The 24,827-nt window shown below is 32.1% G+C and overlaps 1 protein-coding gene across 1 annotated transcript in view; it reads right to left on the bottom strand.

Annotated features, from left to right (window-relative positions):
• Positions 1–22,800, bottom strand: part of LOC127737927 (cyclic nucleotide-gated channel rod photoreceptor subunit alpha-like) — a 150,407-nt gene extending 127,607 nt beyond the window's left edge. The window contains exon 1 of the mRNA XM_052248882.1: positions 20,923–22,800. Within this exon, the coding sequence (XP_052104842.1) occupies positions 20,923–22,270 (1,348 nt within the window). The 5' untranslated portion in view covers positions 22,271–22,800. The remainder of the gene's footprint in view (positions 1–20,922) is intronic.
• Between the last annotated feature and the right edge of the window lie 2,027 nt (positions 22,801–24,827).

Below are 24,827 nucleotides of genomic sequence, written 5' to 3'. Positions count from 1 at the left end.
AAAAGAACTTGGGGTACAAAGTTTTAATAGGGCTTCAATGGGGACGACGCTTGAAGAATCTCATTATGAACCAACAATAGCAATGCAGTTATAATTTGCATCAAGCCTCAGTAGTACATTAAGATTCAAGTGTGTACAAATGAAGGTACAGAGATCCGTGGGTCTGAGCACTATGAGTCCAAAGTTTAACATAGTCTTTATTGGGAAAAGCTTAAAATTCATCTTATTCAGAACCTGCAATGCCAAACATAATTAGAGGCTCTAGGGAGCTTGAATTGCTCCCCTATTCAACTGGGTCTCATTTGACTTGATTATAAATAAAGTTCTAGTATGTGCAAGTCTGAGGTGCTAGTGAATAACTTTAATTAAGCTTGATTGCATAAAGTGTTCAATATTCTCAAAAAAAAAAAGATGAATTTGTTTACGATACAAACTTTGCCTTTACTGGCGACCATTTTGAAATTCCTATCGCTTCAAAAAGCGAAAAGTTAAACTATAAGGTTGTCGTTATTATCAGATAACGGTCAGGAGTCTGTAATTCAGTGGTTGTCATTTGTTGCTGTGTAACATATTCGTGTTTCGGTCTTTGTTTGTACATTATTAAAACCGTTATTTTCACTCGTTTGAATTAAATTGTTAAACAGCTGTCATTTCGGGGACTCTCCCTCTGGTATCTTTCGTCCCTCTTTTATAGCTGACTATGCGGGGGCTTTTCTCATTATTGAGGGCGTTATGATGACCTATAGTTATTTTCTGTGTCATTTAGTCTCTTGGCAATCATAATACATATTCTTTTATATATATAGCGATGTCGTAATTACGACTTACCTATGTCGTAATTACGACATAGTGATGTCGTAATTACGACTTGTTATGTCGAAATTACGACCTAGCGATGTCGTTATAACGACATGTTATGTCGAAATTACGACATAGCGACATAGCGATGTCGTTTTAACGACATGTTATGTCGAAATTACGACATAGCGATGTCGTTATTACGACATGTTATGTCGAAATTACGACATAGCGATGTCGTTATAACGGCATCTTATGTCGAAATTACGACATAGCGATGTCGTTATAACGACATGTTATGTCGAAATTACGACATAGTGATGTCGTTATTACGACATAGTGATGTCGTTATTACGACATGTTATGTCGTAATTACGACATAAATTATTTTTTTTGAATGGCCCTTATCGGCTTCCGTAAAATTCCAATAATAAATATAGTTTTAGTTTAATTTCAAGTAACTACAAGTTTATGATCTTCTATTTTTTTTAAATTTTGCGTCTAAAAGAATAAAAATAATGCATTAAAACAAAAGTCAAGAATACTTGTATATGTTTTCGATTACGCTTGTTCATCAGAGATTACAGCGTTGTGGTTGAACTTTGACATACGAATCAAATTCCCCGGTTTTATTTGCAAGATGTTTCGTTGAAGACGATGAAATAATAATGATACAAACTCGTGCCGTTGGCTATTTAGAGCAGATATTTATTACGTTTTAGAAATGTAGAAACTAATTAAAAGAAAAGAATCGATTAAACATTACGTCAGTGTAAGAAACATCACAATTATTGAATAACTTTGCAATGAAAAGCAAAACGTAATGTATCGTTCGTCCTGAACATGCTTTAAATATTTGCCACTGAAATTTGAGAAAAAAAAAATCATAAAGTTCTTACGAAAAAAAATTATATACTAGCTTCCTTTTTTCAAAATTCTAAATTTTCCCTGCAATGTCTACATTAACAGAAGATAAGATTGCAATACTCCACAACTTCGTACTTTATCTGGCCTTTATCTATTTTGATTCGATGATGAGCCTTTTGTAGACGAAACGCACGTCTGGTGTACAAATTATAAGCCTGGTATCTTTGATGAGTTTTTTTCTTACTCATGTTAGGTATTTTCATGCTTCTTACTCATGTTAGGTATTTTCATGCTATCTTATGTAAGGAATCAAAACGAATGACAAGTGTCTTGTCGGATGAGAATCCAGGATATTAGGTAATCTGAATCTTTGACCGATTACCTTAATATTTAGCAGGTATAAAAGCAAGGAGATATTGGGTTAACCACCATGAGTCTAAGAGGCAACAACCCATCAACTTAAAAAAAGTCTGATTTTTTTTTTAAATTTTTCTCCGCAAAATTATTATCAACAGAAGATAAAGATAGTGAAAGAACGATGTGGTCATTTTGTGAGACGTTTATAGGAGACATTTTACTCTTTGTACATTAACTGTATTCACTATTACCTATACAACTCATACCGCCTATTAAATGCATTTTCAATAAACATAACTACAAACTAAAAAATAGAGACACAAATAATTCTTTCAACGGGTTTTTTGTGTGTTTGTTTTTGTGGATGTGTTTGTGTAAGTATAATTGATACGTAAAATTATACTTTTCATTGGTTCCATTTTAAAATCTATGATTTTCGACTTTCAAGACAATTCTAATCTTCTATAAACGACTCACAATGAACGCTTATTTGTGGTTTTAATCTTAAACTTGATTGTCAGACAGACATTAAAATCATTTTAGTGCCTTTAAATCGTATATTTTCCTTGAATTTTATTCAAAGTTCAATAATCCTAAGATCATTTAGAAACTAATGGTTTTGACACGTGAGTGGTCTATATGTTGTAGTACATTTCACAGCAGCTACAGGTAGGTGGTTCCATTGTTATATTCATCTTGGGTAATATGAATATTTATATGAATCTTTTGTGTTCTGTATATGTCTGTAAGAATCATTGTGTAAATGTTGTCGTGTTCTCGTGTTGGATTAGATGAGCAAATCTGTTGAGTATATTTCTACACTATGATGTAAGATTTTGTAAAAGATAATGCTTGTTATTATTTGCCTTTTCTCTAGAGTTGTCCAGTTGATTGTATGTAGCATTCCAGTGACTGAACTGGTGTTATGTTACCTGTTGCAGGTAAAGCTAGCTTATTTACGCTGTACCATCTTAAGTTGGTGTGTTTGTGATTTGGTATGTAGGTCCAAGATGCAGCTTCTATATTTTAGCTTTGGTTTCGTATTGTGTTGTATATAAAGCTGTCATCTGTAAATAATTTAAGTGTGCTGTGTTTGATGTTTTCACTGAAGTCATTTAAAATATACATAAGGAACAGGATAGGACCCCAAACTGTTCCTCCAGAAACACCAGATGCTACATTGTACACCATCAATAATGACCGTTTGTCTGCGGAATGAGAGAAAACTTCTATTAATTTTAAGGTGTTGTATTCATTCAATAACATAATAATCAAGTCTGGAGAGAAGTTTTATTTGTGAGGTACTTTGCCAAAAGCTTTGCTTTGGCAAAGTATATCAAATTCATATTAATTTGAATGTTGTTGTTGTTGTTGTTGGTGGTGGTGATGTTGTTGTTGTTGTTGTTGTTGTTGTTTGCAAGTTCTTCAATGAATGACACTTATTGAGTTTCACATGATCTTGATGCTCTGAATCCATGTCAAAGGTCGTACAAAATGTTGTTGTTTTCCAAGTGATTCAACATACAACTGGCTATGATATGTTTCATGATTTTACACAGTATGCATCTTAATGAACAATAGTTTATTGATTCTGTTTATCACCTCTTTTTGAAAGAACAAACATTCTCATAATATGTCACTACTAAGCTCTTCCAGGACTTTTCAACAAATTTGATCTGGACCAGATGTTTTGTTGAGATTGATGTTTTCCATTCGTTTGATGTGTTGTTGAGTTTTTGATTGCCATTATAGATAAGAAACTTTCCATTTTGAATTTTTCTTGGAGTTGGTTACTTTTGTTATTTGACTTTTTTCCAGTTATTTATCTATGTTTAACGTGTCACAACGAAAATCTCTGTAATACAACCTGTAGAGTTTCTATAAAAACTTGGCTTGACTTGTCACAAAATACTATTTTAAAATGCAATGAAACAAGAAATATTGTTGCTGTGAACGACGTTACCATTTGGTGTATGTACAAATGACATGTCTCTTTTCTTCTATATTTTTGCTGTTTTAATTTTATTACACTTTGGAAATTTCATAACACACAAACTCAACCTTTAGTATTCTATCTGTAAATGTATTCCAAAGATCATTTGTAAATGACATGTGGTAACTGTAGAAATGAACTTCAATTCCTTGTGTTTTACATCTTGCCTGATGTTTTACAGGTTAGCTTTTTATATTGGTATGTTTTCTTGTTTATTTTCTTACTACGTTTCAGAGATAGTCACATTCTACATAGACGATATCGTGGTCTACATTCTCGATAGGGCACATTGTGTCCGCTTTGTTGACTATGCTTGGTATGTTAGTAAATATGAGATCAATATCAAATATTCGGTCTCCCATTGTAGGTGTGTTTACACTCTGCTCAAGTGTAAGATGAAATTTTATGTAAGGTTTGCTAGTAATGGTGTAATCTCTTCAAACAGTTTGATGACACAGTGACACCCCCCCATTATCATTGTGAAACATGACAACAATAGGTCAGCTATTAGGCTTTCTTGAGACTGCTAGTAAATTATTTTAAGGAAAGTGTTTTGACTTATGAGTCTCGAATATTTTAGTTTAAAAAGCTGGTCATCAAGCTTGTTCTTGATATTTGTTTCATTTCTAGTATCTGCCCAAAATTTTTCAAATGTCAATAAAAATTAATTAAAAACGTCACAATGAAGGAAAAATAGTTCGGAAAGAATGTATTACAAATTACAAATTTGGAAATGATTAAATTAGAAAACAAAAATATAATACCATTATTCGTCTGCTGTTGGTTTTATATTTGTAATTTTTTTCTTTTTGTCATAGTGATGATTGTCTTTGTTTTCGGTGTAAATTTATTAAGTGTTTTTTTAATTATCTTTCCGTCTTTTTTTCTTTCGATCATAATGGTTTCTGTCTTTTTTTGAACTTATGTAATACCTGACTTTTTTTATACATTGATATACAAAAAATAAATACAATATAAATGTACGCAGCTCTGAAATGTATTTTTTGAAAAGGGAAACTTCTAAAATTATAAACGGGTATAAAAGAACTGGTAAATTCCATAAAAAAATTAACAGCTGTGAACTTTTTCATGGCACTGATATTTTCTGTAGCACAACAGTCTTTTTTTATGGAAATGCAACTGTTTATGTTTGAAATGGTGTACCTTTGTCATCTGCTGAGAATTACAGACATATGAGGTATCAAAAGAAAAAAGAACCAATCAGCTACTGCCTAAACCCATTGCTACTTATATTACAGATAAGGAAATATTAATAAAGTGTCATATTTTTGGAAAATTTGAATATTGTTTCGTAATTTCTTATTGTCGAAAGTGACTTTTCACGCAAGTAATATCATTAATAAGCACGTGATACAAACTCCTAAACAGTGACTCAGATTTCAAACATATTTTAAAAATAATTTCTATTATCTTACCTCCTATACATTTCTAGGAATGTGATTGGTTAAAAGCGCCCTCGTGGAGACCGTGTATATTTCATATTAGGTTAGTAGGGAGGCGGGGCTTATATCATACACGGTTAGTAGTGGTGTTACGTTACTTTATATTCCTTATAAGGTAGTAGGGAGGCGGGGCTTATTTCATACACGGTTAGTAGTGGTGTTACGTCCCTTTATAAAAACAAAACGGTACTGAGAAAAAATCGTAAAGGTTTCAACAGACGAAGAAAGTGATGATTAAGATTGAAATTAATTCATAAAACACATTTAAACCTAACAAGTTGTTATTGTTGGCATCTGTTTTTGTAGGATCAATGGAAGTAGTTTTGCTAACAGTATTGAAGACCTGCTCATTTGATAGGTAACTAGTCTAAATTTCACACGTTAAGATAGTCGGTAAGATAAATTCGTTACATAGTGTGCTAGTGACCTAATACGGTATATATGGGGTCAGAAAATTCCATATGGGGATTCGAGCTTCGCTCTCATCCCATATGGAATTTACTGACCCCATATATACCGTATTAGGTCATGGGTCAGAAAATTCCATATGGGGATTCGAGCTTCGCTCTCATCCCATATGGAATTTACTGACCCCATATATACCGTATTAGGTCACTAGCACACTATGTAACTAATAATATCCTATAACAGAATTGTGGCTGGGACTTTTTTTCGTTCCAACGATCTTGTAAATTGTAAATATTCAAAATAAATTACTGGACCTTGTATACACAAAATTTGAGAAGAGGTTTTGTCGCATTGTTCATGCTCTTATTGATGAAATAAACTTACTCCTATTGCATGTGTCTCTAAAGATGACAACAGTAATGTTTTAACAAGAATTGTGTGTTTTCTTTTAATCTACTTCCAATATGATCATTTATGAATATGTAGGTAGTGGTGGATTAACCAATTCTGAGGATAATCGTTTCTTATTATCTTTCCTTTAATATGGTACTACATTTGACTTTGTATCTTATAAAATGACAAAGTTATAGCTATTGAAAATTAAACTGTTGTGCTTCCTTAATAACGACTGGTAAAACGTGTTGAAAAAGGATACAAGGATACTTATACAGTAGAAAGATCACGTTTGTACTCTATGGTAACACACGAGTATTGTGTCCTATTCTGTGATTATATAATAATTAACGTTGGCGTGCCAGAAATAGAAATGTATAATTCAAATAATTATTCAAGACAATGATTCTTTGACATTTAAAATGCTTAAATGTTATATGTAAACACTCTTGTGTAAACAACAGATCGCTTTCAAGCCGACTTAGTGACGGAAATATACGCGTCCATTCACCATAATTTGAAATGCACATTTATTCTGTCAGCAAAAACTGTTTTTAGCTCTTTAAACTGGATATTATTGTCCCACTGTCTTAGATCTATAAACTGGATATTATCGTCCCACTGTCTTCGATCTATAAACTGGGTATTAGCATTCTATCACTTTTTTTAATGACTTACGTGTATTAGGATATATCTCAACCCACACGTTAGGAAAAGAGAATCTTTATTCTATATTTAGTTTGAAAATATAAATATGACATTGTGCATGAAATGCAGCCAAGACTATTTTGTTCAATATTCAAAGTTTATGATTTATCAATTGGCAAAAAAAGAACTGAAATAAAAAAAAATCTACAAACAAGGCCGATTTTAAAATGTTCAATGTATAATTGCAGTAGATGATATTCATTTAATAACTCCCCTTATACAGTTAGGGACATCTTATTATTAAATAGTTACCTGTCAAAACTGCTTATATTACATCAGAAAGGTGGATTTTAAAAGGTAAGTTTAGAATAAGATCAACATTGAACTGGAATCCATTTGTTAAATTCGGTATATATTTGCAAAGTTGAAGGGACTTTTATCCATTTCCTCTTATAACTATATATTTTATCAATTTCCTCTTATAACTATATATAACTAATAAACCTTAGATGTCTATAGCATTTATATATAAACTATGCACATGAAAAGGGTGTTTATCTGTGTTGACTGTCAACATCTGTCACCAAACCATTTCAAATTCTGTAATACTATTGCATTTTACTGTTAAAATCAATATTGTGTTATTAATACCGTCATGCTGACTTGGTAATTGTTTACTTTTGGTTCAGTGAAAATCCATTTCTTCATGACACTACTTGAATAACAAGTTTAAAAAATCAGATTTAATAATAACGTCATTTCTCATACACCAAGTAAAGACAACCGATATTTGGCTAACCATAAAGCGGCATAAATACCAGAGAAAAACCACGAATGTGAGCGACATCGAAATAAGCATAAACATGTTTTCAGTATCTGTGACACTTGTCTAGTGTTGAACATCTACTTTTCTTTTAGGTTTGTGATTTGGTTTGCTGTCTCATTGGGATATACATCACATTTCATTTGTATATACATCACATCTCATTGGCATATATATCACATCTCCTTGGTACATACATCGCATCTCCTTAGTCTATACATCACATCTCATTGGCATATAAATCACATCTCTTTGGTACATACATAACATCTCCTTGGTCTATACATCACATCTCATTGGCATATATATCACATCTCTTTGGTACATACATCACATCTCCTTGGTCTATACATCACATCTCATTGGCATATATATCACATCTCCTTGGTACATACATCACATCTCCTTGGTCTATACATCACATCTCATTGGCATATATATCACATCTCCTTGGTACATACATCACATCTCCTTGGTCTATACATCACATATCATTGGCATATATATCACATCTCCTTGGTACATACATCGCATCTCCTTGGTCTATACATCACATCTCATTGGCAGATGTATCACATCTCCTTGGTCTATACATCACATCTCTTTGGCAAATACATCACATCTCTTTGGTATATACCTCGCATCTTCTTGGTATATACATCATATTTCCTTTCATCTTGTACAAAACAATAAAGCAAACCTCGGATTGTATAAAATATTACATACTAGCATGGAAGACTAATGACAACCTATACCAGTAGAAAACAACGTCCAATTGTTGTGACTACAAACGTTTTGATATGATAATTATTCTACATTCTACAAGTTTCTCTCAAAATCCAAAGACTTGCAGCATCGGACAATATACTTATTATTCATATGCCGACTTTTCTAACATTATCAGCTTTTCTCCCTTACCATGGTAATTTTCTAATTATTTTCTGTTGAATAATCATGCAAAAGAGTTAAGCGATGATAAAGAACAATTTATCGTTAAAATGTCCTCAAATGAAGAGTTTTTAAAGATTTAAAATAAATAAAGAAATTTATTTTGAATGCAATGGCTTGAATGTCGCTGTTTTGCATTTAGATATTGTTTGCAGTCTATGTGTGTGCTCTTACAATTTGAATTGCCTGTTTCAGTCATTACCTTTAAAGTTTTCGGTTTGAGCGTTCTGGATAATAGTAAATCTGGGATACCGCTTCGGACGAAAAAAATGTATACAGTGTTTTTATTTTATTTTAAATAGACCGTCTAAAAACATTTCTTTAGCTTACGATATTATTTTAGTATTTTAAAACGTCAAAAAAGCTTTAAAATTTGCTAAGTTTAAGATCAATAGGAATATAAGATATTAAGCGAATATACATAGGATGTGTAGTTAGTGGACATATATATGATATGGAGTTTATGAAGAAAGGGTATTGGGTTGATAAAAATAGATTATGTGGTGAATTCACATAGGATATGGAATCCGGTGTAGGATATGAAGTTAATAATAGTATCTTTGGAGAGAGGATATTGAATTATTTACCTATGCTATGGGGTTAATGTACATATAATATGGGGCGGGTGTGAACATGATGTTGTTTGGTTTACATAGAATATGGGGTAGGTGTGCATAAGATATTGTTCGAAATATATAGAATATCTTATGCACATCCGCATAAGACATTATTTAATGTACATAGGATATAGGGTGGGTGTGCATACGAAATTAGTAAGTGTACCATGATAACAACAGTTCAAAGAATACTATACATCAGACTTTAGATTGAGCAATGATAACCATAACAAAAAAGGGGTGGACTCAGTTTCTCAAGAAGTTTCAAGAGTTCCTGTTCAACTAGTAACACCAGCGAAAATCTGGTTCAACTGTCTTTAATTTGAATAAAGTAAATGATTTACACTAAATTTTGTATGTAATATTAATTAACGAGCTTATAATCTAATAACCTAATAGTTGTTCTTTTATAGATCTCGTTTGAGTCAATTTAAACTTATGAATTTATACGCAGATAAAGCTCCAAACAACATCGTGTTCGTGTGTAAATCACCTTACATAAACTGCTTGATAAATGAATTAGGTATTGGCAATTCACTTGGAAATTCAACATATACCCCCACAACACTTACCAAGGAGGAAATCCTGGATAATCATAGGTCTGTTCTATGTTCCTTTGGAATTTCAACCAAAGGCGAAGCTTAAGATCTGTATCTTCCTTCACTGTATTGGATACCTAAACTACATAAGTGTCTTTACAAACGTTTTATCAGCAATCAAAACCGGGCTTCAAAGTTATTGTGAAACTACCTATTCTAGAGGTGGCGTGAATCAGATGTGGATACCAAAAAATTCCAAAGATATTTTAGAGTACATAATATCTAAGACTCTTTTATCTTGCAATAGTATTAAAACATTTGATTTTTCTACACTTTACACACGTATTCCTCATTCCAAATTAATAGACAAATTGAAAGAGCTGGTCTTGCTTTGTTTCATAAAAAAGTATGGCCTACGTAGATACAAGTTTCTTGTCTTAGGGAGGGATAAATCGTACTTTCTAAAAAAAATCACTCTGATTCAAACAAAAACTTCTCTGAAACTGACATTATCAAGATGCTTGATTTCTTGATTGACAACATATTTGTTACGTTTGGAGAACGTGTTTTCCAACAAACAGTCGGCATTCCCATGGGAACCAACTATGCTCCTCTTCTTGCCGACTAGTTCCTTTATTCATATGAGGCTGACTCCATACAGGAACTTCTTAGGAAGAAGGAAAAGAAGTAAGCAGTATCCTTTAACTTTACTTTCCGCTATATAGATGAAGTTCTCTCACTAAATAATTCAAAATTTTGTGACTATGTTGAACGAATCTATCCCATCGAACTTGAGATAAAGGATACAACAGATACAGTTAAGTCTGCCTCATATCTTGACTTGCATCTAGAAAGTGACAAAGATAGTCGGATGAAAATATAACTTTACCCCAAAAGAGATGATTTCAGCTTCTCAGTTGTGAACTTTCCATTTTTATGTAGCAACATTCCAGCAGCGCCTGCGTACGGAGTATATATCTCCCAGTTGATACGATATTCCAGGGCTTGTATTTCCTACAATGATTTCCTTGATAGAGGGTTGCTGCTCACAAAGAAGCAATTATACCAAGAGTTCCAAGTGGTGAAGTTGAATATTCCCTTCGGGTTGGTTGACCGTTATGGGATATCCGTTTCACAGATGACAACGGATATGTTCCAATTGTCGTAACTACAAGCCCGTCCCCCTTTCCCCGAATATGACCTACCGAATTAAACTTATCACCGGGTTTGTACTAACATGAGCAACACGACGGGTGCCACATGTGGAGCAGAATCTGCTTACCCTTCCGGAGCACCCGAGATCACCCCCGGTTTCAGTGGGGTTCGTGTTGCTCAGTCTTTGGTTTTCTATGTTATGTTTTGTGTACTGTTGTTTGTCTGTTTGTCTTTTTCTTTTTTAGTCATGGCGTTGTCAGGTTATTTGACTTGTGAGTTTGAATGTTCCTTTGGTATCCTTTGCGTCTCTTTTATAAATAACGTTTATAATTTTATAGTTTATTAGCTAAATAAGTATATCTTGTTGTATTGTGAAATTAACATTGATTCCCTGAAAAACTCTAAAAACATTTGTTTTTCCTTTAGCTAGACCATGCAAACATATTTAATTTGTGGTGCTTTGGTGACGTTTCTACATAAAATCTACTTTTATGCAGATGGAGGCATTTCTAACGTCTGTAAAAATCAGGAACTGTCAGGGGAACTATTCTTGAACAAGCTACCCTGACAGATTTTTAAGTTTCTGACAAGCTGTTCTACTCTAGAGCAGTTTTGGACAGTTCTACCTCAAACAGGTGACTGCGATAAAGCCGATAGGTGTAGTACTATCAAAATCAAACCGGCAAATGTTTATGGACATGATTATACAAGTCAAGAAACCTGTCAGGGTGGTTTTCTTTTTGTAAATATGTTTAAGTGGGGTTTCTCTATCTTTGTTGTCCCTTAAGGTATTTTTGTGTTGATGACAGATCATCAATGTCTCTGTTAAATCATTAACTTTCCCTGTACTCAGAGACATAGATTTAGATCCAGTCACATGATTTGAGATGTCTTTTGGTTATTTGAATCGTTAAGTTGCTGTGTCATTAACCCACATCTCGTACATCTCGTTTGATTCCTTCTGAACTTTATCTACCGTTAAACCGTATGAAAGCCTCTTGGTTGTTTATTTGTTTTGTTGGTTTGGCGTTTGTTGCACACTTTCTTTTATTCATTCCACAAGGCGTGTTAGAATACTGTCAATATTTTCTGTAATTCTATAATCAGCTATCATTCCAATGCCTCAAAGAGAAGCTTTTATGAACAATTTTATTTCTATTCATTTTACTTTTGTGCGCAGGTTTAATGTTTTGCTTGGTACTAGCAGCGGAAGGAGAAAACTATTCAATTTGGACCAATTGATTATACCGAATGTTTCGTTTGGAAGATTTGTTTATTCAGATTTAATTAGCAGTGAACAAATTAAAGACGGATGCTGAACTATGTATCTCTATATGTAGCCATCAGTGTTTTATATCTGATTGAATACGGAAAAATCTGCCTTCGTTAATAAAGAATTTATTTTGTATGCAATTTCTATTTTCTGACAAAGACATCTCATATGGTTCCCTGTTCAGTTTACAGACGTATGTCGTATAAATGGCAATATCGATTCATGGGCTATATCAGACAGAATACCACTGCTGTAAAGATTTTATCCTTGAGGAAGGAAGGAAATTCGTTCTTCATTTTTACACAATAACTTATTGGTTTATTTCCAATAATTGTTTTTATCCAATAAAAAGGATTTATTTAAGTGTCTGCAACAAATGTTCATGCATTGTGTCCATTTGACCTATAACCTTTAGGACGAAAAGTGCGGAAATATTAGCAGAAATCTTATTCTGGATAAGGTCAGGTTATCAGGGGTCTTTACTTATTTTTTTAAAATACGTCATATCGTTGATTGTGGTGACCTATTCCTCCTTGTTGCATAAACTTTTGTTTTACATTCTTTGGCCTTTTGAAGACGTTATTTATTTAATAGTATGTATTCTAAGCTGCAGACGACTCTCAGTCACGATTTGACGCATGATTTACAAGTTAAGATGTGTTCTAAGCTGCAGACGACTCTCAGTCACGCATTGACGGATGATTTACAAGTTAAGATGTATTCTAAGCTGAAAACGACTCTCAGTCACGCATTGACGCATGATTTGCAAGTTAAGATGTATTCTAAGCTGCAGACGACTCTCAGTCACGCATTGACGCATGATTTACAAGTTAAGATTTATTCTAAGCTCTCAGTCACGCATTAACGCATGATTTACATTGTTTCTTCCTTGTTTAGCCCTAATTTTTCTTGGTATCTTTAAACTTTCTCAAAATTTATCAAAATAACAACTAATGTCAAAAGTTATTTGAATTAAAGTTTAAATAAATAAAATATCACAAGAACGGGATAAGATTTTAACAGATTTAATGATTAAAATTTTAAACGGTTGTCCTTTCCTTTCGATCATCTTACAATTTTTAATAATTACTGACCTCTCACACTCACAATGGAGTTTTGTTTCTTATCTCTTTTTTTTTCATTGGCGGTATTATTCAACCATTATGGCGAGGGGTCTTTGGGATGCCCAAGCTATATGATAATGAGGATAATTCCTGCATTATGGAAATTTCCAGACACATTAGATAGGCCTACAGCTCAAACAAAATATCGACAATAACCGTGTTCAATGGTTTTTAAGGGTTGGTTTGAAAAAAAAAACAACCTCCTGGCTACAAATTGGTTCGGAGGAGTCGGCTGTTGATGGTTAATGTAGTCGCCTGTTATTATTTTTTTTTTTTATTTACTACATGATATTACATCGATTTATTCACATTTCAGCAAGTGACGTCACTTAAAACGAGTTTGGTGACGTTGAATCAGACGACTTACCGACTGTCACCTGCAATTTATATTTACCTGCAGTTGATATGAAGGTAATCGATGAGCTTTACAACACCGTTAATGTGATGAACGACACTGTAATAGTTATTAATTGAAAAACAATTTAGCTATCCTAGAACATTTAACGAGGTTTTTTTTAGAAAAAAATAATTTTGTAATGTTCTCATAGGTGTTGTTGCTGTTGATATCATTAGCGGTAACATATTGATTTTATTATTGCTTTGAATTTACATTGTTGAATGGCTTAATGTATTGAATATCGAATTAAAAGCATACTGATCAGTCAACGGGTGTAGCGTATCGAATTGGAAAATTGAATTGTGTCAAACAACTGAACCGATGTGCTTCACTTAATATCGGTAAACATCAAAATGAAAACAGAACTGAATTTCGAAAAACGTGAATACTGAGGTTTGAGATATGTTTTTTTTTTCATTTTTGTTAAAGTTCACATGAAACTTTAAAATTTCTAAAATACATTTGTGTTGATCATTTCAAGTGATGTCTCATTAATATTGAGCTCATCAAAATCGGTGCATTTTATTTTAATTTATCATCGTATATCTCCTTCAAATGGTACTGTTACGAGAAACGCTGAAGTGAAATGAATGTTCGAAAATTTTGCGTACATCGTGCATCAAATTGACTTAAATTATACCTCACAATTTTATGTAAATTACACAGAGATTTTATTCCCTTTTGGCAATCTACCACTTTAGAATATTTGAAACGAACAACTCCATTTTTGTAACATAAATATAACTACATGTACAAGTAACTCGAGTCAAGGAACTATTCTGACGTAGTTTTTTTCGAATTTTGTCCCACCATCCAAATAAATAGTTTTGCAACATTTTTTTGTATTTGACCTTTTCAAAAACATCTCACTCTTAAATGTTTTAAAGCTTCTGGGTCTGACCACTTATAAAAAATTTGGAAGCTTCTAGATCTGACAAACTTTTAAAAAGTTTGGAAGCTTCTAGATCTGACTCTGTATCTGATCACTTTTAAAAAGTTGGAAGATTCTAGATCTGACCATTTTTTAAAGTTAGGAAGCTTCTGGATCTTACCACTTTTAAAAAGTTTGGAAGCTTCTAGATCAGAACAGTTTTAAAACGTTTGTATGAACCTGAATCTGAAGTTTTAAAACGTTTGAATGCCTTTGAAACTGAACAGTTTTAAAACGTTTGTAAGCTACTGAATCTGAACAGTTTTAAAACGTTTGTATGCTTCTGAATCTGAACAGTTTTAAAACGTTTGTATGCTTCTGAATCTAAACAGTTTCAAAACGTTTGTATGCTTCTGAATCTGAACAGCTTTAAAACGTTTGTATACTTCTAGATCTGAACAGTTTTAAAATGTTTGTATGCTTCAGGATCTGAGAAACGACAAAAATTTAATCCAAACAATGAACATCGACCGCAGTTTTACTTTGATTAAACATCTAATACCCTGGTTGTATATAAAAGGGGGAGTTACCAAAGGACAATAAAAAACCATTAGTCGAATAAAAACAAACAACACCATGGTCAAAACGGAGAAGGAAGAAAAGACGAAAATCATATAACCAAAAATGAAGTCATATGTACCCCACCAAACACCGGGCGAGAACTAAGGTGCTCCAGAAGGGTCAGAGGTTCCTGCTCCTGTAAATGTTGTAAACAAACAATACATATGAATGGACTTCAGGATTAAAATGTGTTGACAGATTAAAAGTCTGCTAATCTGGACTTTGTTTCTAGGGAATGCTAGTACTACAAAGACCAAATGAATTTCAAATGTTCGGATTATTTGAGCTATTTATTTTCTAGAAGTTTCCTTTTTTAAATTAATGAAAATCAAATAAATGGTTAAACAAAACAAAATCTTAAAAATGACTACTAGTACATCTGGATATTAATCTAAAAATACCTGTAGCTCCCAACATAAGTCGAGTTTCTTTCTTCTGAAACATATATATCAAATCAAATTAAGTTGTATTAGGACGTTCCTTTTAAAGTCAAATGACGAACCGCTAATCTTTTTACTATACATTTTTAAATGTCACTCTTGGCAATTACATCTCTTTAGTCATGACTAGTCATGACTAGTACCTATGATTTACAGTGTATACATGAGCTATCATCCGGTTTTCAATTAATTCAATCAACTTAATCTTTCTAGAAACTAACAAATTCTGTGATCATTTATTTTAAGATATGTACCCAAAAATGAAATGTATGATTTGTTTCTTCAGTCTTACAAATTTAATGGTGATGTAACCAAGGAATTGTATAGTGAGACTATACAAATCCTTGATGTTACACAACTGTTTTTTGAACTTGTAGTATATGATGCATTTTTCCTGTTCTTGGACAAATTATCAATGTTGTAATACATGATTGCACCAATTGAAAAATTGAAAAGGTAAAAATCGTTAATGCACATGTATTGTTCTGTTATTAAATCAAACAAAGTAATTTATTTGAAACATTACATAAAAGCCCACAGTTGTAGAAGAAGGTCACATTAATTCTTCTAGTTATGTAACATTTATTAATTCAGTAAAAACACTCTCTGATTAAGGAAAGACATCGTCATTTTGTTCTCTTATATGCAAACACTTTGCATTGATAACTGATGTTCCGCTCCTTATTTTTATATTTAATTAAATTTAATGCTAAAGGATCTCTATACAAGAATGTGCAACTCGAATGTTATGCTTGATTTAAAGATTTTACTTGTATATCATTTCTTGGCCTTTTTCACTTAACAAATGTTCCCACGCAAAACCTTTTCTACATAATTTCGAGCTCAATTAAATACACCATATGCACATTTCGAAAGATTATTTCTCATCAGTATTGTTCGACGCCAATTATTGGAAATATGAAAATATCAAAAGTTAAAAAGGAATTACCCAAGTATTTGAAAACAACGTCAAAAAGGACTATAAAACCAACTAATTAATCAAATACTTACAATATACATTTTTTAGAGTACTCAACTTTCCTCTCTTCATCTCGATCAGTTCAAATATAATTCAACCAAGATAGAGTACATTATGTATTTTAGTTGCGCCATGCAAGACGTTGAAGAGCTATTGATTTACTATCAACACGACTGGTACCTATATATACACTGTAAAATATAGGTACTGGTCATGATGATAATAGATGCTATTGCTAAGAGTGTCTACATAAGAATCTATGGCAATAAGGCTTGCGTTTGTCATCGGACCATAATAGGATCGTGCTAATACAGCTTAAATTGTTTTGGTACTTACGTTTCAGAAGAATGAAGCTTTATATATTTTTGGAGCTACATGTGTGTGTTTTTTTTTTATTATTATTGAAAAAAGGTGTAATAGTTATCAGTTTAGGAAAACATTTAGATTACATTTTACGATTACTTTGAATGCATTTTGCAGAAGAATGAAAAGTCAAGTAAGCCAAAAAAAATGATTGCGATTTGGTCTTTATAATACTAAAATCCAGATTCTGTCAACATCACATGGAATGGAAAAAAAGGAAATAATCAAATTCAAATTAAGTACCAACAATGTTTTCAAAACGCTAGACAAAAAGGGAAATATATTGAATTATATTTTATAACAAATAAATTCGGATATCACGAAAACTTGCGAAGATATGATCATGAAAAATCATTTGAATTCGCAGTCAAAATGCAACTTTGTTTAATAGTATATAGAACACAAGTAAGTTGAGTTCCTTATAAATGTTAGACTTTACAAATTCGACTATAAAAATAAATATTTCCTCAGATGTGTAAAAGATGAGAGTATTGAAACATTTGATAATATGGGCGAATTCTGTATTCAAGCCAAACTGCCACTATATTTGTCTTTATTTTCAAGATAATCTTCTTTAACACAGTAATACTATCTACAAACATATAACATTGTGTTGGTTTACCGATTGCATGACAACGTTTAAATATTTTTAAAACATCAATGAATGAGGAAATTTAATACCATTGACAATAGCATGAAATAGTTGCTACTGGACAAAGCAAATAACAATCAATCATTCTATTGCCAATCACAAATTACAGAAAAGGCAAGGGAGTAAATTATATTAATAGATTCGAGAGTATTTGACGTTAAAACTTTCTTTTTTCTCTAGACATTTGTTAACGTAAATAGCCTACATATTCTACTACTACATTGTACTATACGTTTGTATACTGGTACAGTTTTAAAATATCTATATCATGTGTTAAATGTATCTTGTTTTATATGTCAGGTCATCTATTGATTTTGTACCCACATGCCTGGTACCCTTATAGTCGAGACATCTCAAATGTACAGGTTTGGTTATAAACAAAGTCGAGTAAATTACTTTTTTCATTTAAATGAAATAATATCAGATAAATTTTATAAATTGAAGTACCTTTATGGTGTTTTTTTTATCTCACAATTTATCAATATTTTAGTATTACTGTGATCTTATATATAATACAAGAAACGTGCCTAACCAGTTTAATAATACTTGTTTTCATATAACCTGAAAAATTGACTAACTATGGATATAATACTTGTAAATTACGTGTACTTGTAAGCGGATTAAGATACAATTTGTTTTACAAAACCATGTAGTAATTATAAGAAGAGCGATGAACCGAGAAAAGATGTCATATAGAAAACTTATCAGTGGCTTTATTTCTAAAAATGCATACTCTTTTATTCATAAGGCTTATTCACTGTCACCGGTGTTTTAGAAACCAATTAATATTTTCTTTGTGTCAATTTTCAAGTATATCAATGAATATTGATGTCAGTTAATGCTAAAAATTTCATTAAGTATTGTTTAATATTCATGGGACGGCATGCTATCCATGCCATTATGAAGGATGTTTCTAATAAAGGAATTAGAAAAAAATGAATCTAAAAAATTTAACGCTGCGCTTCATGCATCATTAGAAAGAATGTTCATAGCAAGCAAAACAATTTTTGATGAAATCTATGTTCATTAAAAAATAATTATTTTAAATTCTCATAGCAATTATACACCATGGAAAATATTGCATTATTATCGTAAGTGATTAAAATAAAGTTTACGATTTTACAGTTATTAATACAAAAATCAAGTTATTACTCGTGTGGATTACTTTCTCTAATTGAATTGGTTAGTACAGTATTTACTCATAACCCCATAACGACGCCTTCTAAAACATAGAGAAACGTTTCATTATCAGGACTTTGGAATAGGTTAATTTTTAAATACTAGAAAATATATTGACTGAAAATTGCGTTGTTAAAACTAGTCACGTGTATCAAGAGAAATGTCTCCAGAAATAATAATTCATATGAATATTCTTAATGCTTTGATTGCTGAATACAACATTTGGTGTTAATAACAAAAGTCTGACACCAAAATATTCCATTATATCAGCTATTAAAACTAAAGCAAAACAAGCATGTCTTATATATCACCCTGCTTTCTTACAAGCGAAAGCGAGTCAACTAATGACCATCATACAACAATGTATTTTATTGTAAGCAATAATTATAGGAATAGGTATAGACCTACCACTATGAAGTGTCATGATTTAATGAATTCCAAAACATGTTTAGAACTAAATGTTCTGCTTAAACTTATTAAGTAGATCAACAACAAACTTTTCTGGGCGAATAACTGTAAAATGTCTCTATCTACTTCCGTACGTTATCTATGTAATTGTATTAAAATATGTATAATTATCTCTATATCTTGGTATTTGGTTTGGGAGAATAAAGATGTATATGCAGAGAATATATCGTTTTGGGGAATATTTTTATTTTTGGAATATTCTCTTGAAGTAAGTTTTTATCGCTTGGTCCTCTAAGTACAAGGAAATGCTACATCCTTACTTAGCTTATTATCTATAGATCTTTGTCCCTTTTCGTTTACATTCTCTTGTACTTCAATTGATATTCAGATGGTTAACTTTATTGTGTCAACGTACATTCGTTCCGCCTAAGAGAAGTTCCCCTGGAAACTTTGTTAAAACAATATCAATATATCCTGTTTATGTTGGAACAAATATTCTATATCCTTTATTCCGTAAGGAACAAATACTGTAATATTTGTTCCAGTAGAAATAATTTTACAGAATATTTTTCTTCCACTTGGAACTTATGTAATTAAGGAACTTCTATTTCATGACAACTGTACACTACTGCATGCTCATCCTTATAGTGTATTGTTATTTTCATTGTACTGTGGAAAAGCTTACATAATTATGTTTTACTTAATCTTAGCCATTTTGCTTTTAGCGAAATACTGTTTAAATCAAAATCTTATAGATGCACTTGTTAGGTGTTAATAACAACTGGCTGAAACTAAAACAAATGTGTGTACATATTTTTGAGACGTACATCAGTTTCCATTATTTTATTATATTACCAATATTTAGGTCGATATGGAAGAAAAATAAAGTCAATCGCAATTCCTCTGGGCATTGAGACACTCTAAAATAATGTTTTATAAGATCTATGCATTTTTCGAATCTGAATATTGACACAAGATACAAGAAAAGCTAATAGACGCTGAATGTTTGGCGAAAGGGTTACGTTATGAGATCTACCTTACTTAGATGTCTACGAGACTTACTAGATAGAAAATAAAACGTTGAACCCTTTGCGTATTATAAGCCCGTTCATAGTTCCAAACATCTCGTTTTTTAAAAGGAAACTTTAGTATTTCGCCAATTTTTTTACGCAATCATGCAAATGTGTCATATGAATGAGAGAAATCAAACATGAATATGCAAGTGAACAAAGTCCCATAACTCTGTAAAGGAAAAAGTTATATATGTGGAAATATGATGAGAGCGTATTAAATTGGAACTAATCATAATGTAAAACTAAAGATATCGTCAGACGAACACAAAATGTCGATTCTACTATTGACACAGTTTCGTAAATCTGCAACTACTGATGTCAAAATAGTACCAAGCACTTGGGAGGTTGTCTTGGTAAAACCGACGGAATCTTAAGATAATGTTAAACTTTTGAAAGGCTTAACATGGCAATAGCAAAACTGAGTAGTTGCGATATGTGCTCTGTCGAACATACGGACAGACATACAAATGGGAATTTGGACAACGATTTACCGTATTATGTTCTAAATTTTGAAGACTTATAAACATGCTTACCTTGGAAGTCTTTTCTAGCAGCACTTATGTTGGCCACAATATTTGAAATGTGTCCTAAAACAGTCGCAAACAGTAGTAGTCCAAAAATCATCTCAAAAATTATGAATGAATAATCCGATACGGTTAATGGTCTTGGTAGGTTTCCAAATGTAGTAAGTGTAAGTGTACTCCAGTATAATGCATGTAAGTATTTCTTAACAGTTGATCCATCATCTTTTGGCATTGTCCATGTACTGGATGCGTTTTCGTGTGTTGCAACGATATTGTACAGACAAGCATTCCAATGGAACAGGGCAAGCAGATAATGCATTAAAGTGAGTGTTCTCATAGCGTTTGGGTAATTAGTATGCCTTTCCGTTCTGTCTAAAAATGCCCAATATCTATATACTTTTACTAATCTAAAACAACGCAAAATTGAGCAGAATCCAATTGAAAGATAAAGAAAATCTAACGGTAACAAACATAAACAATCTATATAAAACATAGTTGTATTCATATAATGTATCCTTAACTTAATAGCATCTGTCTGTAGAACCCCATCGTCTAAATATCCTGTCCGGAAGTGAAATACTATGTCCAAAATATAAAGAAGGTCTGCCGTATAATCTAAAGCGAACCAAACACCGTAATTTTCTGTATCAATCTCATGAAATGCATATCTGTATATAATAACCCAAAAATTATAGAGAAATGCTAAACTGACCACAGATGACCACCAATAGGCTAGCCGCCCTGAGGGATCAAAAACAAAGGTCCAGTTACACCCTTCGTGATCAGAAAGGGTTGTGGTAGTTTCCAACCTCTCCGTTTTCACTATTTTGCTTTTCTTTCCAAATTTACTCTCTATATCTTTCTTGCGCAGTTTTCGTATTTCTCTTGGTGTCATAACTTCAGAAGATCTTACCTTTTTCATCAAAGACAGGTCTCCTCGAGCTGAAAAACTTTTTGCTCGTGACTTACTCCTGTCAATTCTACTGCCAAATAAATCCATTAAACTTTGTTTTGACGTTGATCTTGATTTTTGCTCGACAACTTTATTCGAGTAAACAGGTGACGATAGACTGATTCGCCCCCCTTTACTGAGGCGTTCCCCTATTGACATAGTTCTGTCGCGTGTATTTATCACCTGAAATATTCCTACTCCACCCGAAAGTATATGAGGTCCATTTGCAGTTGGTTTTCCGAATTCCTTGGTTTCTGACTTCTTGTTATCGTGTTTATCGTTCCCCATTATTGCGATTTCTTCCAATTCATCATCAGTGTGTTCTGTGTCACCTTTTGAGCAAGGTATGTATTTAACTGCCACACTGGGTTCGTTGCCTTTTCCTTTGGCAGCTGAACTAGACATTTTTCCTTCAACCAGTTAAAACACTACTTTTAATTAATTTTCAACTAACCTTCACAAATATCAACTTCCATCAAATTTTTTTTATAGTATTTCACATCATATAACACATTGGTTTATTTCTTTCATTCTCATGTATTTTGTAGAAAAAAATATCCTGCTTTAAGTTAAGTAAGTTTGCCATTTCGTACCAAAGAAAGAGTCAGTCTAAAGACGGGTATATACCTTTAGTGTCTAAGACCTTTTAATTAAACTTTATTTATTCCTTCAAAATAAATCCATGCCACGAGAAAAAGGAGAGTATAATCTGAATATTTCTTTTTGTTTTCCATTCCACTACATAATTCCGCATCGTTCGTACAAGTCAATGGTCTTATATTCATACACTTCTCAATCTGTACATTGACGTTAATCCGATGCTAGGAAATTGTTATTTGTTGTCTGTGATTCCTATTATCTTCTTTCTGTAACATATGGACATGTAAAGAGGTTCATTTCCATATATAGAAGTTATATGAAGATGAAGGCATGTCTCTCCTGTATATGTACATATCATAAAAATAACTTCAATCATTGAATAAATTCAACAGCTGTGAATAATGATTTTGTGGGAAATTGAACATAGGAAATCGACAGTATTCATTATGGTAATGTTACACTGTGTTTAGTCTGAATTATCTTATTTATAAGCTAATCAAATAGCTTGGTCATTTGAGTGCACATTAAGACCAGCTACTTGAATATGTTTATTGTATTGTATCTTGTACTATATAGTATTCTAATTCTTTGTCGTTAGTTATTGAAAATTGCTTAATGTATGTATGTACTTAATTTATTATAAATATGAATTCAACATTACATTTTGTGTTTTATTGTTTCTTTTACTAACTTAGTAGACTAATGCAAAAAGGAATGCCTTCCATTCAACTTAAAATGTGTAATTCTTTAAGGTCCAGGCTCATCTGTAAAAGATGATTCGACAGCTGTCGTGTAAGCAATTAAGGTTTAATGTAGAAGTTTGCACTGAATCATGAATTAATAAAATAAACCGCTAGCAAAATTATTCACGTGTCTACAATTTGATGTCTTTCGGAATGACACTTACCTTATAAAATATTTAAAAACAACAAGAGCAATTAACACAATAGTCGGCATATCAAACACATTTGTTGATAAATCGGTCGCCTTCATCTTTTACGGAATGTCAATTACCATGATCATGAAGAAAAAATACATAAAACTGTTCCGTTACAAATACTATGAAATTAACAGTCGTAGGTTTTATTTTGTCCCTAATCAATTTCACACATGAAGCTGAGATAATTAAATTCATACTTGCTTGAAAATAGATAAATTAATAGTATTGGAATAATTTTTAAAAGACATACTCACATATAAGGATAAAGTTTTCCGTGTCGGATCCAATACGAAGAAAATAGTAATGAGCCATGCGCTCAGTCAAAATCGCCTTCATCTTCACATATTGATTTTCGGAGAATGTGTCTCGGATCAGCATAGAATTCAGTTCCTTTCCTCTCGAAGATCAGCAAATACAAACAGTTGGAAAATGCTACGGAAATAACGGTGATTTTTGTAACCCAATCTTCTATCGATTTAATACAACTATTATTGAGTAAAATTGTCATTGTTTAACATAAATCTGTGTATATTTTGATTAGCATGAATGTATTCATTATTGACAATTTTTCCAAAGGAATCTTCTCAATTTGAAAGTAAATAGGTTAATCCATAGAATAATTACCCCATTAAAGACAACATTCTTATTAATATTACAATAAATGCTTTGACGATAGGATTGTGTAGAGGTACATTTCTACCATTTGTGTTTTTCTTAGACCTTATACTTTGCCAGTTAAAAGACGTATGACGTATTTACTACACGGAAGTTATAAAGAATGAAATTCTGAATTCTTTTATATTCAAGGCCGTGCGCTTCACATAATTAAATAGTAGACAATCTTAGCATTACCACATCTCAGCTTAGGTCTCTTCTGAACATTTGAATAACCCTGCTATCTAACCACATATCTTTTCATCTTGGCTTCTAGTTACTGTGTTACAACTAATATTTCTGTAATTTTAACTAGTTCGCTGACTTCAGTTAAAGATTCTATTAATCAAATCCGTAATAAAGCATAGGAAAATAATGAAATTAATTATTTTTGGAGTGTAAAAAACTTTTTGAATGATAAAATACTTGCTTTTCATTTTTCATTTAATTTGGTTGACTGTATAACCCGTAAATTTAGATACGACCATGAAAACTTATTGCTCATCGGAATAAACTTATTCTGATAGGTTACCAATCTAAGACTGCAGTAAGATCTTTGAATATTGCTTTCCTCTGTACTGTTTTTAATGAATTAAAACATAACTTAAATATGTATCGCTATACAGTTATAAGAACAAACGCTCTTACGTATGTTCATTGTTTTTTTTCTCTCAGGCTGTTTATGATGTCTGTACACTAAATCCATTGGATTTGAACTGATTGATATGTTATTCTTGGAAAACATGGTTTATTTTTTAGTTGAAATTT

Source organism: Mytilus californianus, unplaced genomic scaffold (genome assembly GCF_021869535.1).
Source record: "Mytilus californianus isolate M0D057914Y unplaced genomic scaffold, xbMytCali1.0.p SCAF_4, whole genome shotgun sequence".
In the NCBI taxonomy this organism is placed as follows: domain Eukaryota; kingdom Metazoa; phylum Mollusca; class Bivalvia; order Mytilida; family Mytilidae; genus Mytilus; species Mytilus californianus.
Note: the sequence above shows the minus strand (reverse complement) of the source record. Positions and strands in the feature narration are given on the sequence as shown.